This window comes from Gigantopelta aegis, chromosome 3 (genome assembly GCF_016097555.1).
Source record: "Gigantopelta aegis isolate Gae_Host chromosome 3, Gae_host_genome, whole genome shotgun sequence".
Taxonomy (NCBI): Eukaryota; Metazoa; Mollusca; class Gastropoda; order Neomphalida; family Peltospiridae; genus Gigantopelta; species Gigantopelta aegis.
Window position 1 is genome coordinate 23,795,858 of NC_054701.1, and position 16,385 is coordinate 23,812,242.

General features: G+C 34.2%; 1 protein-coding gene across 1 annotated transcript in view; it reads right to left on the minus strand.

The window, feature by feature from the left end:
• Nucleotides 1-16,385, minus strand: part of LOC121367727 (phosphatidylinositol 4-kinase alpha-like) — a 109,263-nt gene that overhangs the window by 40,422 nt on the left and 52,456 nt on the right. Inside the window, exons 15-29 of the mRNA XM_041492066.1 lie at nucleotides 15,359-15,521; nucleotides 14,964-15,014; nucleotides 14,407-14,515; nucleotides 13,784-13,914; nucleotides 11,746-11,879; nucleotides 11,083-11,165; nucleotides 10,713-10,783; nucleotides 5,744-5,868; nucleotides 4,943-5,024; nucleotides 4,606-4,689; nucleotides 4,160-4,369; nucleotides 3,222-3,314; nucleotides 2,152-2,239; nucleotides 1,450-1,509; nucleotides 910-1,037 (exon numbers count right to left, since the gene is read on the minus strand). Coding sequence (XP_041348000.1) covers nucleotides 910-1,037; nucleotides 1,450-1,509; nucleotides 2,152-2,239; nucleotides 3,222-3,314; nucleotides 4,160-4,369; nucleotides 4,606-4,689; nucleotides 4,943-5,024; nucleotides 5,744-5,868; nucleotides 10,713-10,783; nucleotides 11,083-11,165; nucleotides 11,746-11,879; nucleotides 13,784-13,914; nucleotides 14,407-14,515; nucleotides 14,964-15,014; nucleotides 15,359-15,521 — 1,612 coding nt within the window. The remainder of the gene's footprint in view (nucleotides 1-909; nucleotides 1,038-1,449; nucleotides 1,510-2,151; nucleotides 2,240-3,221; nucleotides 3,315-4,159; nucleotides 4,370-4,605; nucleotides 4,690-4,942; nucleotides 5,025-5,743; nucleotides 5,869-10,712; nucleotides 10,784-11,082; nucleotides 11,166-11,745; nucleotides 11,880-13,783; nucleotides 13,915-14,406; nucleotides 14,516-14,963; nucleotides 15,015-15,358; nucleotides 15,522-16,385) is intronic.

Sequence of the window (16,385 nt, forward strand, 5' to 3'; positions counted from 1 at the left end):
AGGAAAGCACATACCACGGCCTTTGACCAGTTGTGGTGCACTGGTTGGAACGAGAAAAAATGCAATCAGAATAGATCCACCGAGGTGGTTCGATCCTGTGACACAAGAACCTCCTCAATGGACTGAGCTAAATCCCACCCCAGTCTACTCAAATAAAATATCAATACTGTTTATTAAAAGTAAAAATTTACAAAAATAAATTAAAAACACCCCACCCATCAAACCACTCCCCCTTCCCACCCCAATTTTTTTTTTTAAAACAAACCCATCTGTCTTAAGCCCTTGAATTAAACAAAATTGAATTTTTCTCAATGTTTGACTTTATGTTCAGTTCATCCCTGGATTAGGGTATAAGTAAGCATCTGGCTATAACTGCCTGTAGTCCTTGGCAGTGTTTCTGCCAGAAAGAACCTTTTGGGTATGGTGTTATGGAATTGAATGCAACCAGTCAATAGGGAGTATGGGGGACCTCCCCAGAAAGAAAATGGGTTACGTTTAGGGTTAGGGTTAAAAAAATCTGCAAAAACATTTGGGTATGGTGCCATACACGTTTTACTCTCTGGCAGACACCCTGCTTGGTCAAGACTTTGACCATCTACTTATATGAAACAGTTTATTTACACCCAAGGGTGACACAGTAACAGTGTCTAAGTGTTTCTAGTGTTTTTATAAAACAATGAATAATGATGTTATTGTTATAATTAATATTATTTTTATTATTATTTAAACTTTTTTCCTTTTTTTTAAACAAAGCAGACCAACAACAGTTTAGAGTACCAAATCTTATCAAGACAAAATTATCATATATTGTTAAATTCTGTTTTAATAATAATAATTTAAAAAGTAAATCACAACATGTTGTGCACCAATTTTCTAATGACATCTACGTAGAGAAAAAGGTAACTGTACCTCAATATGTAAATCTGGTCTTGCTGACAGCAACCATTCCCAGCATGCAATAGCAACCTCCATTGTTGGTACTTTGAAATTCTGGACTGGAGTCCAACACAAAGCATGAAGCAATGGACGGCTCAATTCTGCAATGTTCAAAATTTGTTTTTACATTATAATCTAACTACAGCAGGAAGCAGGATCTCAGTTTTCTTTTGGAAACTGCAGGATATACTGTTATAATATTTACTGCCTTTGTCAAGTGGATCCCAATGCATTGAACTATATTTATAACAAAATGTATGGCAAGCTCATTAGTTGACCAGTGCATATATAGTGGCATTGAAACAAATATTTGGTCAACATATTTTAGAAAAAAATATTTGTATAAAACAAAGCAAAGTTAACACAAAAAAATAAAATTCATGAAACTGAAATAAAAATGTTTCTTGTTACAATAAATAAACAGCAGAAGGAAGTTCTGCCTTCATGTGTACATTATGAAGATATGTCCATCAACCAATACTGTTGAGAATGATGATAAATTTTACAACATACCATTCATACAAATCTGCAGAGCACATATTTTGAACATTGACTTCTTACATCCTTCTGTATCTGAAACACATTATTAAAGATGTTAGATCGAGTTAAGTATTCAAAAAACATATGACATGATAATTCACATAATTTAAATCAACAGATTTATGCCTTTGATTATTTCTGCTTGATGAACGTCTCAGTCATTTGGATAAATTGATAGCTGATTGTAACAGATAATTGGATAATAATTTGACTGTTTTACTAACAAATATCAAGATATGCTGGATAGCAACTCTTTTTTGTTTTGGTTTCCAACACAAATTGTGGTCAGTCAGCTGCAATGACTGACAATGTGAGACTAAATTCACACAAATGTATGCCTAACTTAAATGATCTTTTTGGGCTAAAAAATATCAAAATCGGAACTCCCCCCTCAATCCCCCCCCAAAAAAAAACCACCCACCAACAACCCCAATGTATCTTTTCACTTACAAAAAATTATTATAGGTATTTATAAACATTTTAAGTGAAATATCTGAGCAAGAGTTATAAACTTATACCCCATCAATGTCAGTTTTTGTAAAAAATTAATTCACTAGTCAAAAGGTTAATGTTAGATGATTAAGGAGAATAATAAAGTAGATTCTACCTTATAGCACTTATAGTACTGTATAATTATTTGGTTGTTTAAATACGTTTGACAGTTTATTTACTGACCTTTCCTATGTAAAGCTTCCTCTAATTTCTGGCAAAGCAATTTTCCAAGTGCTTGGTCATCCTCCACCAATGATTTCATCCCAAACACCTGAAGTGAATAACTGAATCTTATATCGCTGACACACCAAAATCTAAACTGCAACAATGCGCATTGATCCAGATAGGATATGGGTTGTGATACACCAAATTTGAATACCAAACTGCACCAATCCACTTTGGTCCCAATTCACGTATATAAGTGGATAGAGCAGCATATTCATAGGACAGTTCGATTTTGGATTCTGGTGTGTCAACGGTACATTGGCAAATATGCTTCAGTTCAGGTTGGTTTAGATGACATTTGCTGGAATTTCAACCACGTTAACTTTCACAAGTGTATTTGGGGTGTCTCAGCCAAAACCAAATTGATTCACACTAATCTGCATTATGTCAACGACACAACAAAATGTGTATCAATACGTGTTGTTGCACATTGGACACAACGCTACGTGGTGTTTCAAGGCTACATAATATAGGTAGCACGTTGAGGAGGATGAGCACTAATGAGTGCTTGTGACTGATTCAGTATATAATGGACTCTGTCCAAAGAGGTAGCTGTGTAAACTGGATTTCTGAGTAAAACGGTACAATCTCAAAGTCCAATCTAATAACAACAGCTTGGGTGAAATTTGTCTAATCTGTCACTGTGTATACCGGCACATGTTAACACTTCCCCCAGAATCTGACTTAAATCATACTGAGCCAACAGCAGGCGCTCATCTGCCTGAACATGCCAAAGTTTAATAGTGGCTAACACTTTATTTTTTTAATACCACAGAACGTATTCTATGATTTTGAAAATGTAGTAAATGTTAAACATTTTATACAAATTTTAATAATAAAGAATTGTATAAAGTTTAGCATTTTGTATCTATACCATGGCTTCTACATTATAAAAAACAGTTACGGATTACTTGCAAGAGCAAACACAAAGCATAAAATTTCATGTATAGCGAAAATACATATTAAATATCATAGTAAAACAGCATTCAGTCAACAATTTTGATGATTAATAAAAAGAAATGGCACACCTCTCCCATGAATCTGCTTCTAAGGCTGAGATTTGCCATGAAGTTGGAACTATCAGTATTGACACAAGATGGTCGCCGATCTAAAGTGGCTGCCTGCAAATAAGCATATTTTAAAATATACAAGCATGGTAATTCTATTTAAGACTATTCCCATACATTGAACAATGGTTTAAAAGTAAGTAAAACAGATTCACATTTCTATATTATAAACCAATTTATACAGTAAATGTTAAAACATTTGTTGATACAATGTCTTAGTTTATAGAATTAAATAAATATCAATGACATGCCTTTTCTGGGGGGAAGCCTGTTTCCAGAGGTCATAAAACAAACAATAACCAGGCAGACATCTATAAACTTATAATTGATGGAAATAATATTACAAAGATATATTCATAAGGCAGGTATCGTAAAACTCATGACATTATTATGCAGATATAGTACTGTAAGTGATGGCTGGAAGGAACTAAGGAAATGTTTTATTTAATGATGCACTCAACACATTTTAGTGACAGTTATGTGGTATCAGACATATGGTTAAGCAAAGCACAGATATTGAGAGAGAAAACCCACTGTCACCACTTCATGGGCTACTCTTTTCGATTAGTAGCAATGGATCTTTTATGTGCACCGTCCCACAGACAGGATAGTACATACCATGACCTTTATTACACCAGTTGTGGAGCACTGGCTGGAATGAGAAATAGTCCAATGGGTCCACTGACAGGGATCAATCCTAGACCAACCGTGCATCAAGCAAATGCTTTACCACTAAGGTACGTCCCGCCCGTGATGGCTGGAGGTGCAAATAAAAGCAATATGGCTGGTTGTAACTAAACTGCCAATTAGATCTGATCAATACCAACCATCATGGACAGAACCCTGGGTAACAAAACTTAATAAGTATTTCTGTGAGATACAAGCCAACACAAACGTACTGTAAGTGAAGCGGCTGTCTGGTGGTATCCTGCGTACGTGAGCACACTCTCAGTGGCGAGTGCAAGACCACTGTGCTGGTGCAAGGCTTCCGATGTCGTCTCCAGCTGTAGCAGGTACTGTATCAGGTGTGAGCGGGTGGCGTTTGGGGCCCACTTGATAGACTCCTGTAGAATACCACCACACCGGGCTGCAAAATCTTTGACAGTGTTCTGCAAACCATGAAAAACAAGTCCAGAAATCAAGCTTTTGAAAAACATATCAAAGAATATCTCCCTACAAAAACACAAATAGAAACAAATTTCAGTAATGGTTTAATTGATAGGTCTTTAAATATAATACTTTATGACCACAACACCCATCCACCCTAAAAAAACATCAGCACGTATTTAAGACATTTGCGACAGACAGACAAAACATCAAGTTTTATACTTTAAATGTGTTTTACCTCTCGATCAGCCATATTTTCCATGACTTGCAGCTGATACGGCAGGTTGGGGATAGACAGCTTGGGTGCATCTTGATGAGGATCCTGACAAGAAGAACAAAAAAAACAACCAGAGATAAAGTTGAAGAAAAAGGACCTTTTATGATGTAATATATGGTTGCTTTCTGTACAAAAATTACATGTCATAATATTAAGTAATCAAAGCCTCATCATAAAAAAATCATACAAAAATGCAGTATCTTTATTTTAAACCCTGCCAATCTTTATTTTAAAACAATACTTGAACAGATACCTGTCATTAATTTGTAAAACATAATAACTGTAGAATCAAACATACCATATCCAAGGACTTTGACAAAACTTGTAAAATATCCAGAATTGTTTTCAAGAATGTTCCACTCCACAACAAATGTGGAAATCTGAAAGGTCAATATTATATATCCAAATACGTATGTCAGTGCCATAGGACAGTACATTGACCAAAACTACCAGTTGTGAATGCTGTACATATAGTCCCAAATGGTAAATATAATGTTTTCCCTACTTTAAACACCAATGTTGTCCACTGGACAACAAATGTGGAAATTTACAAGGTAGCAATGTATAACCATAAAAATATTAAAAGATATATATCTTTATTATATAACATTTAGTGAAATATCAGTGAAATAAAAGTGTTATAAGTCACTCAGTGACGATAACACATTTTAGCATGAACATTTCACTCTAAAATGTGTTATCATCACTATAGAAAGTGTTATATTCACTGTAAGAAAGCCAGATCTATTTTGCTGCTGGCATTTTAAAAATAAAGGTAAATTGCCAAAAGTTATATAATAAATAGAAAATTTCATGTGTGTTGTCAAATATAATTTATATCTCATCTCGCGAAGTTTGCAATCATATCACACTCATCGTGCAAGGAGGACTCGTGAGATATGATTACAAACTTCACTCAATGAGATATAAATCATATTTGACAGAAATATCCTCTATATATTACATCTGAATTCAGAAACATCTTAATACTAGAGAATGCCTATTGCCCAATTCAATACTGATAAATTTTTCTTAATAAATATTATTTAAACCAAAGAGTAAACACATAAAGAGTAAAATCTTGAAACACTTTACTGACCTATCAACCAGTCCTGACAGATATCGATCTGCAACTCTTCGTATCTTCTTGTGGATGTGATTGAACTTGATCAAAAGGAACTGGGCATGCATGTCCAACTCTTTCTCTCTGGCTTCATCTCTTGGCTGTAATAAAAAAGAAATGTTTTATTTAACGACGCACTCAACACATTTTATTTACGGTTATATGGCATCAGACATATGGTTAAGGACCACAGATCTTGAGAGGAAACCCGCTGTCACCACTTCATGGGCTACTCTTTTCGATTAGCAGCAAGGGATCTTTTATATGCACCATCCCACAGACACGGTAGTACATACCACAGTTCCACACCAACCGCACATCGAGCAAGCACCAGGGCTCGAACTTAAGAATTTATTACCCGTGGCAATTTAAAAAAAAAAATGCCGTCAGTGAAAGGGCCCACCGATGGCAATTTTTTAAAATGGACTTTTGCAACAAATAAACTTGACTGAAATATTATTTTTCTGTATGTACATGTCTTCAGTTTATTTCAATAAACAAGAATTTATTATAAATGGAATCATGGACTACTAGCTATGCTAACATTTAACTGAACCTGGTGTTTCTGAGACGATTTTGCCAAAATTTTCGGTGAATATGACATGAAAATTGTTCTCTTTATGACATTAAATTGTATAGTGTTCTCAAAAAAAAAAGCAAAGAGAAAAAAAGTGAACATTTGGTTCGACTTTGTGGAAATACCTATCCCTTATTTTGCCCCTCAGTATCTGGTATTGAAATGTTGGTATGATGTACAAGCTGTCTTATTTTTTTTATGCACTGTTATTTAAAACGTAGTTAAGTTAAAACCGAGTGTCGGTCTGACGTTCACAGGTATTCGTTTTGCTAAACAGATCAAAGTTTTAATATTATTATTTAAATAAAGATTTTAAGATAACTGAAAAATAATAAAGAGTTTTTAAAAAGTGATCTCCTACTGTGGGATAACATTTTTCTGTTCTTTTTATTTCCATCTTCATCGAATGAATCGATCACCAGCTGATAAAAAAATAGTTTCGTTTTTGTAAAGGCGGTGTATATATTATTTGACACCCAAAATAAATTATTTTAATAATGAACACTACCACTTTTGTTGTTTTTATAAGCGGTGATAAAGAAGTGAAAAAGAGTGTACATTTTGAAATAGCAGAGCTGGGTGTTGTAAATTATATCAGGGTGCCGAAAAATAAAGATGGACACAGAAAACATAAAAACAAATGGGGCTGCCAAACGTAAAAAGGGGTGGCATAACACGAAAGCAAGGAGGCAAAATGCAGTGAGAACGTATCTTATACAAAAACACAGGGTACGCGCATGACTAGTTCCATCAAGTAGTAGTAACTAAACACCTATTAACTCCAAACAGAATCTGAACACTCGTGTTAAATACTGGCAGATAATGTTCATACACATTTGTACATGTTGCCGTCGGTGAGGAGCTTTACAGACGGCAGTAATTTTTATCCGGCGGCACAAAAGTGCCATCGGTGACGCCCCCAACCGACGGCAGTTTATATGTCATCGACGGCAATTGCCGTCGTTTCCGGTGTTAAGTTCGAGCCCTGAAGCACTGTACCACTGGGCTACATCCTGCCCCATGTAACAAACAAGATTTCAAGTTAATTAGATTGTAGTAACAACAAAATGCAAGAAAGGTAAGGAAAAGCATAAACTTCCACATTAAAATAGATGTTATGGATTACTGATAATGCTGGATACTTAGTTCTAAACTAAGGGCCATTTCAAGTTAATTAGATTGTAGTAACAACAAAATGCAAGAAAGGTAGTTCCACATTAAAATAGATGCTATGGATTACTGATAATGCTGGATACTTAGTTCTAAACTAAGGGCCATTACATTATTCCCCCACTCTCTCTATGTATGCTTTACTGATTTCACCATTAACTCAAATACATGACACAATAATTTATGTCAACCATCATACTGTCTGCATGTTAATTATGCAAGTTTACATTTATGCAAACTGCTGATCAATTAGACGATGAACAGTTACATACATTCTAAACTAAAAAACTGCTAATGTATTAGAAAAATCCATGCATTCTAAAAATGTTCAAGACTGTATTTTAATGAAGTTCTTTTAACATTTGATGAGCAGCACACCAGTTACGGTAGTCAAATTGAAAATACTACCTCACTGCAAAATCATTTTGTTTAAAATGCATTTGGAACATCTGTGTAGGACAAAACTGTAATACTTGTGTGTTACGGTAGGCAAATATAATTCATATAATCTAACAATTGGTTAATTAGGTAAAAATCACATGTACATATTTCTGGTTATCTAAAATTTGGAAATGTCCCTTGCAAATATTCTTTTATCACCAAACAATAATTCTGACACAGAGCCATCTATAGGTAGTACTATACCAAATAACTTCCGGCTGGGTCAAAGTTCGAGGTGCACCGAACTTTTGATAGAGAAGTGAACACCACAAGTCCTGTGATTGGTTATAAATGTGAGTGTGTTGGTTGTAAAAAATAATAGTTTCATCTGGGTAAAATAAATGTGCAATTTTATTTCGTCTAGTACCAATGTGTCAGGTAGCCTTGTGCTTGAAACATGTATGGGGTACCTGTAAAAAAAAGTACTCAAATTTTGTGCGAAACTAGGGTAGTCATAGACGCTACCCGTTATCTCAGAAACGAGCAGCATGACCCCCATTTTTTTCTGATTCACTTTGAGTGTAAGGGGTGGTAGTATTTATATTCGTGGCGTTTATGTCGGTTGATACGTTGCAGGTAGGAGTTTTAGCCATATATGTTACTATTGTCGTCTATGGGATTTGATTTGGTAGTATACACCCTATAGCACATATTCAGTGCATAATAAAAAATATTATGATTTTGTCATTTTATTTAATTAAACTATACTGGTTGATTAATTAGCCATCACTCGATCATGCAAGTTCACAATGACCTTGACCTTGACAATAATCTCTGTACATGGCTCTGAATGGAGTTTGAATCAAAGTTAGCACTGAAGAAAAGTTGGTTTTGGCCTATAATTCATACTGTAAAGATTTCAATAATTTCTTTTTACATGGTATTTGACTTGCCATATGCAACTGCTCTTAAATATGGTATTATATATAGGCAACCTGAACTAAGATTTTAATAGCAATTTATTTTTATATTAAAAATAGCATGTGCCAATAGTGGGTTAATGTCTTTAGTTTCCATTAACATTGTTAATTTTTTATGTATGAAATTCTGAAAACTCAAATTTGTAAAGAAGTTGATTTTTATTGTCATTTTGACATATTTATAGGGTGCTAAGTCATATTTTAGACAAATTTGTAGTTTTATGCAAAATTTATAGTAAATTTGAAGAAAAACTTTACCAAAAACATAATTAAATTTGTTGTCACTATTGTGCCTTCTGTTCTTATTTGTACATAACAGTAAGGTTGTTAAACATATACTTAGATCTCCAGATCATTTTTGTTTCTTAATAATCACTTAGTTAGCTCTCATGAAAAGCATTTTGAGTTTATACTAGATTCAGAACCAATTTTTTCAGATTTGATTATCTGCCTTGGATTAAGTTGATAATTTATTTTATTGTTAAAGCTGTATTACCTAATGTTACTAGCTAAATAAATTGCTGGATTACAGATTGTAGGAATACATCTAATGTACATATTGTATTCATCCGGATTAGAAAATAATGCAAGAAAATAGATGTTCGGGTAATTTTGTCATTTAAAAATAGTTTTTTTCAGTAATTAATCAAAAATAAATGTGTTAAAGCTGCATGATTATTCCAGATATCACAACTATTAAAACCTCCAACTACAGTAGGCTATAAATAAAATATAGTCAGGAATATTGGTGGCTGCCAATGGTTTTGATGGTTCATTATGAAAATCAGCATGGCCGATGGATTTGAAATTCCCACACCTGGTAACTTGAAGACACCCACACCCAGCATACAGGATTTCCTCCCAACACTAATGTTCAGGACATTAAGTCATTACTTCATACAGGTACAGTCATGTTTGTGTTTCCTTCCTCAGACAGTGTATTTTTTTTTTTAATACTGATATTTCTTTGATGTGCCTGTTAAGGTCTTCATAATCTAGGGGTCAATCAAGTGCATGTGTTTTAATGGAATTCTTTAAAGGGGTAGAGGTACTCGGACTATCTTTGATGTCTCTACATATATACCTGAGTACACACACCCAACTGAAAGTAAATATCTTCAGGAGTTTTATTTTAAAACATTTTGTTGTTTAATATGACATATTGCATTTGTACAAAACTATATGCAATATATATGCTTTTTGAGGTGTACATTATATTAGGCTGCACTGTAGAAACAACAGTTTCAGTGAGGTTGTCAGTTTATGTCAGAATACACCAGATCCTGGTTGTCATAAAGACACATAGCTGGACACTTTTTGAAAAATGTATGTTATCAGTATAGGTAGTACTATACCAAATAACTTCCGGCTGGGTCAAAGTTCAAGGTGCACCGAACTTTTGATAGAGAAGTGAACACCACAAGTCCTGTGATTGGTTATAAATGTGAGTGTGTTGGTTGTAAAAAATAATAGTTTCATCTGGGTAAAATAAATGTGCAATTTTATTTCATCTAGTACCAATGTGTCAGGTAGCCTTGTGCTTGAAACATGTATGGGGTACCTGTAAAAAAAAGTACTCAAATTTTGTGCGAAACTAGGGTAGTCATAGACGCTACCCGTTATCTCAGAAACGAGCAGCTTGACCCCCATTTTTTTCTGATTCACTTTGAGTGTAAGGGGTGGTAGTATTTATATCCGTGGCGTTTATGTCGGTTGATACGTTGCAGGTAGGAGTTTTAGCCGTATATGTTACTATTGTCGTCTATGGGATTTGATTTGGTAGTATACACCCTATAAATGTAACTGCACAATCACTAAAATATTGATCTGTATTTACCTTTTCTGCAGTAATATCCAGAAAGCCTTCAAAAATTCTGTCAGCAACTGATAAAATACACTGCCACATTCCTAAAAAATAAATTAAAGTCCACATGAATATGTACATGTACTAATGTAGACCAGTATGTGTACACATATGCATGCACACACTCTCAAAGAAGCACATAATAATAACTGCACATTTTGTCACAAAATCTAATTTTTTTGGTCAAGTATAACATACAATTTAAATAAACTTTGAGTGTGTTACATCCATCTATAATATAATATGCAAGGCCTTTTTAACAGTTTCAAATCATTCACTAACTTTATACGTAAATATTCATGTGTATTTAAAAAAACACAAAAAAAACTACAAGACAATTTACCATCCTTGTCCTTAAACAGTGTTCTGTCCTCAAGGTAGTCAAATATTCCATAAAAAGCACATGGGTCTGTAGAAAAGGTGACTCTGCAAAATAACAAATTGTGTTTTTGTCATAGCATTAACAGGCAGAATAAAAATATTAAAATTCTGACCATTTAAAAAAACAAAAAAAAACATCTATAAAATTAGCTGCAAGTGGAAGTAGAATTTTTGATGTCACTAGTAAAACATTAGCAAAACTATCAAAGCATAAATTAGAAAAAAATTAAGTGATCAGAAGCATGAAGCCAATTTGTTATATTTTTTTATCAATCCTGATCAAATCCAGTCTAATTTGTAAAACCTATTTTATGCCCAAAAAAAAGAAGCTAAAACCAGATAAAAACGTTCAAAAAATCACATAACTGCATTACTATTGGAAAACAAATTTGTCCAAGATTCAGGGTTTAAGTGGCACATACTTACTGTTAACACTTTGTATGAAAATGTGTAACCAAATTCAGTTTGTCTTAAAACAAATGCAACAAAATAAAGAACTTCTTTTAAATATCATTTTGACAAATTTATTCTGAAATATATCTGAAAATTTAATTTCATGTAATAGATATTCGACAAATGATGGTTTAAACCCAAACAATTCTAGTCCACATTTGTTGTTTTGTACCTGAGTGATTCGAGTCTGTATACAGAATGTATGTATGAACACTGTGCGAAGTTCAACCTGTTGATGATGGGAACGACATCAGCTGGGTTATCTAGAAGCTGACAGAGCTTTGTTCGAAAGTTGGCCAGCTCAACCTGCAAATAGTAAAATGTGTCAACACATGATGTGTTCAGAAGGGAAGGTGCTCACGAAAACATTGACTAGTACTATCATATTCTATCATATCACACTCATTTTAACTTAGGCCCTCCTGAACATGCCTCTGTTAGATGTGTTTAGTGTAAACCAGGCTGGAAATGCTAAAAAAAAAACCCACCCCACTAGTAATCAAACTAAAAATATTGACTTTTTTTTTTTTAAATTAAGTGAAACCTGTATTATACAACCATCTAAGCATGTATCTAAAAATGTCTCCTTAGACAAAACGTCTACAGGTCCATTTGTACTTTATAAACAACAGTAAGATGACCGCTTCATGCAGGTGGCTGCCGAATCCAGGTCCATTTGAACTTTAGATGAGTGGAAAATAACAAGGTGGACTTTTAAGGCAGATGACCGTTTAGTGACTGTTGAAGGGAAAAGTTATCCCCCAAGAACAAGTTCATTGCTTAGAGAGAATCTTTGAAGAAATCTTATCTGACTTTATATAAAGTAGATATATCAAGTTAAAGTAAGTTTAAATACACTAGTCTATTTCTATTAAAACATCAAGCCCATGTAACATTCAGCTTGTAAAAGCTTGCCCATTTCCTAACCACACACCTACAATGCTCCACTACAGAGAGAAATATTCCCACAGAGATCCATTAATTTAAACTTAATGTTCATGCTTATAAACAATTATGGTTCAAGTATGCTGTCCTGGGCACACACACACACACATGCACATCAGTTACTTGGGCAGCCTGTAGAGGATGTGTTAGTGAGAAAGAAGTTGGACGTAAAGCCTTACACCTCAACACTGAGGTCTCAAAACTAACTAGATGGAAGCTGGTACAAGAATGTAAGACTCTACCAGTCCGATCAACCACAAAACCACCAAGACTTATAGTTTGTTTTGTTTAATGACACCACTAGAGCACATTGATTAATCAATCATTGACTATTGGATGTCAAACATTTGGTAATTCTGACTCGTAGTCATCAGAGAAAACCAGCTACATCTTTCGTAAAAAAAGCAGGAAGGGATCTTTTATATGCACTTTTCCACACAGGACAGCACATACCATGGCCTTTGATACACCAGTTGTGGTGCACTGGATGGAACGAGAAATAGCCCAATGGGCCCACTGACGGGGATCGATCCCACACTGACTGCGCATCAAGCGAGCACTTTACCGTTGGGCTACGTCTCGCCCACCAAGACTTACAGAGACCAATAAAAATATCTGGCTTTAACCTTCTGAATACTGCAGGCGAGATATCTCGCCCGACGTCATGTCAGTCGACATACTGTACACTGTATACAGTGCATTCCCCAAGAATTTTTTTCAAAATGGTGGCTTTTGTTTTGATTTTTTCAATTGAAAATACCTTGAAATTTTGAGTTCAAAAAGTGGTTTTCGGCAAGTATTTTCGCTTGACAACAATGGCGGCACGTCGCGGTCATTTTTAGGGATCGATAGCTGATTGTGACAGCTTATCTGATAATAAATTTGATCGTTTTACCAACAACGAAAATTACCAAATATTGGAATATGAATCGTAGTTCGGGTTTAAAAAAAAATTCTGTCAGAAAACCACTGTTATCGGGAATAATGGACATAAATACTGGATAGCTGGCCACAAGTGCCCGTAAGTAAAGGCAACTTTTTCGATTTTTTGCCTAATTTTAATCACCATTAGCCGATTTAAAAATAATAAAAATTACAAAAAAAGACACGAAAATAATACTTACCGATTCATATATGAACTTTATTTCATGTATTTATAAAACATTTAATTGAATATATGTGAGTAAAAATTATAAACTTGTACCCACTCAACGTGATTTTTGTTAAAAATTAATCCAGTAGTCTAAAGGTTAAGGCAAACTTACTGGAGCAGCACACTCATTTCTTAGTGCAGCATTGTACTTGAGTTCCTTGCTCAAGTGATCATGCGATATGAGGAGGGGCGACTTGATGGCAATCTCTGCAACACCTTCAAACCAGTCCTGTGGCCACAAACCTAATAAATAAATTATGAAATATAGAGATCAGTTCCCATCAGTCAAACCAATTAAATTTTTAAAATTGGTCGAAGCTAGGGTTCAGAATAAAAACACTTGGTAGCATGGGTTAAATGTTGGTTTTTCAGCTTCATTTTCAGAAATAACACTTTCTGTCAAATATCTCAATTCTCAATTTCTACTATTTGAACCAAGATGAGAATACTTTCTATATTTAAACAAAGTGGATGCAGAGTTATGGGCCTTTGAAAATTGGCCACCGATATTAATTTCCCCAAATTCAATGGGCCATACATTGATAATTATTAAGCTAAAATTTGATATTTCAGATTTTCCCATCTAAATAATCCTAAATACCAAATACCCAAAAGAAAACCAGTTGAAGTACATCAGGTGAAACGTATTGCCTTTTTCTGGAGGGATTTGACACAAAATTACCTGAAAGCAAATTCTTTAACAACAATGTCTAGGCATAAAACTCTGGTATTTACCCAACTCCTCTTCAGCAAATCCCATGACAACACAATATTGCCAAAAATCTCTGAACAATTTATGAAGACGACGGTTTGGATGGTGAATCACTGGAAGTCTTCGTACAAGCTGGGAGATAAATTTACACACAAAAAATTAGTAAAATTTAAATTCTTACACACCATTCATTGTTTTTTATAACACATACTAATAACACATATACATGCGATAACAATGTAAAGACAAATGACTGGCTGCTCCTAGGTGATAATCAAGTTGCCACTGCCATACCTACCAATGAAAATTAAGCACAAATGAAACTGACTGCTCTGTGATGTATAAGTTGACCTGAAATTGATTTTTCTGTGAAACATAAGTTAGGGTTAGGGCTGTAAATAGGTTTTAGCTGAAAAATTTATTAAAACCTGTCTTTTTGATGATATATATGCTGAGGGTAATTATTCTATGACCCACCATTTACCACTGAAATACACCCAGACCATCATAAAATGTCCAATACAGACAGAGTTGCGCTAAGCAGCTACCTCAATGGCCAATTAACAAATAAATAACTTACCACTGCAATAACAGGTATCAATACACCCAAGTTCCCTGCGCTACTGGTAGCCTGTAATAAATAACATAAACAAATAAAATAGAAATAAATATCTATTTAGAAAAAAATGACTATATTATAGAATATATTCCTCCTTTTTTTTTTGGCAGTCACCAACTCATTAAGTTGTCCTGTACAACTTCAGACAAAATAAAATTTGCTTGTGCATGCACTGGTTTTATCTTTTATAATTATAATTATTAAGACTTCCAATTATTTTGATCAGAATCCTAATTATGAAAGTCAAAAAACACAAAATAATAGTAGTAGTACTTATTTGTAGAAAATAAAAATAAAATATTCTCAATATTATGAGTAAAACTACCATTGACTAATTATCTATAAATACATCATACTTTCATAGTGCCGGATCCAGGCTTCTCACTGAATCTCTTTCCTTCCAACCCCATCTGCACGAACAACTCGAGGAGTCGGATAAGTAGGTCTTGTTGTTCTGCGTCACCTTGTATGTTAGCAGCAATATTGGCAAAGGCGTTTATCACAGCATGGGACACCTGTCTGTTAGAAGTAACACAAAACAATTTAGTATTCAAATAATCTATTGCATGAGAATGTTATCACATACTGAGGCACTGGACACCAAAACAGACCAATCTGTAGAACAGAGTTGACAATGACCTTGGACCAAATATAAAATAAAAATCTGCAAAACTTTGAAGTCTTGAAAAGTATGTGGTTCTTGTTAGCTTTTTGTCAAAGATCAAAACAGGATTAGTTTTTGGGTAGCACTAAAATGTTAGGTTCTGGAAATAACTAAAATATTTGCATCTCTGTGAATACATTACCATATTTTCCAACCTATAAGCCACTACTTTTTTTGCTGAGAATTAGAAGGTGCACCGTATTTATGAATTTTACGATAACCGACATGTGTATAAAGCACACTTTATTTTTCATTCTCATAATACCGGTACCCCATTCTATACTTCACTTGCGTCTTTGTCACCATTGGGAGAGATTGTCCATATCTTTCTCCAGCGTTGAAGAATAGTTAACCGCCTTGTGCTCTTTAATTTTATTCGTTACCACCCGGGACAAGTTGTAAGTCATTAGCTATTGTGTTTGCCATTGTTTTCCTTTACAGGCTCCAGTTGAGGCTCGAAATTTCCTTTAAAACTGTCTACTATTACATCCTCAGTCCGTCCTTCGTGTTAGAAAAAAAATGGCTGCCCTTGTCTTTCTGTTTAAACTACTGTAACTTGTTTTTGTTAGTATTAACTCTTAATTATTGTTTTTTGTTAGTGCCAGCTACTATTTAAGACAGTATTGATAATTGTACTATATCCGTAATTACTTTAAAATAGTTAATTCCCTGTTAAAACATAGTTTAAGCCAAAATTGTAATATTTTATTAAAACCACA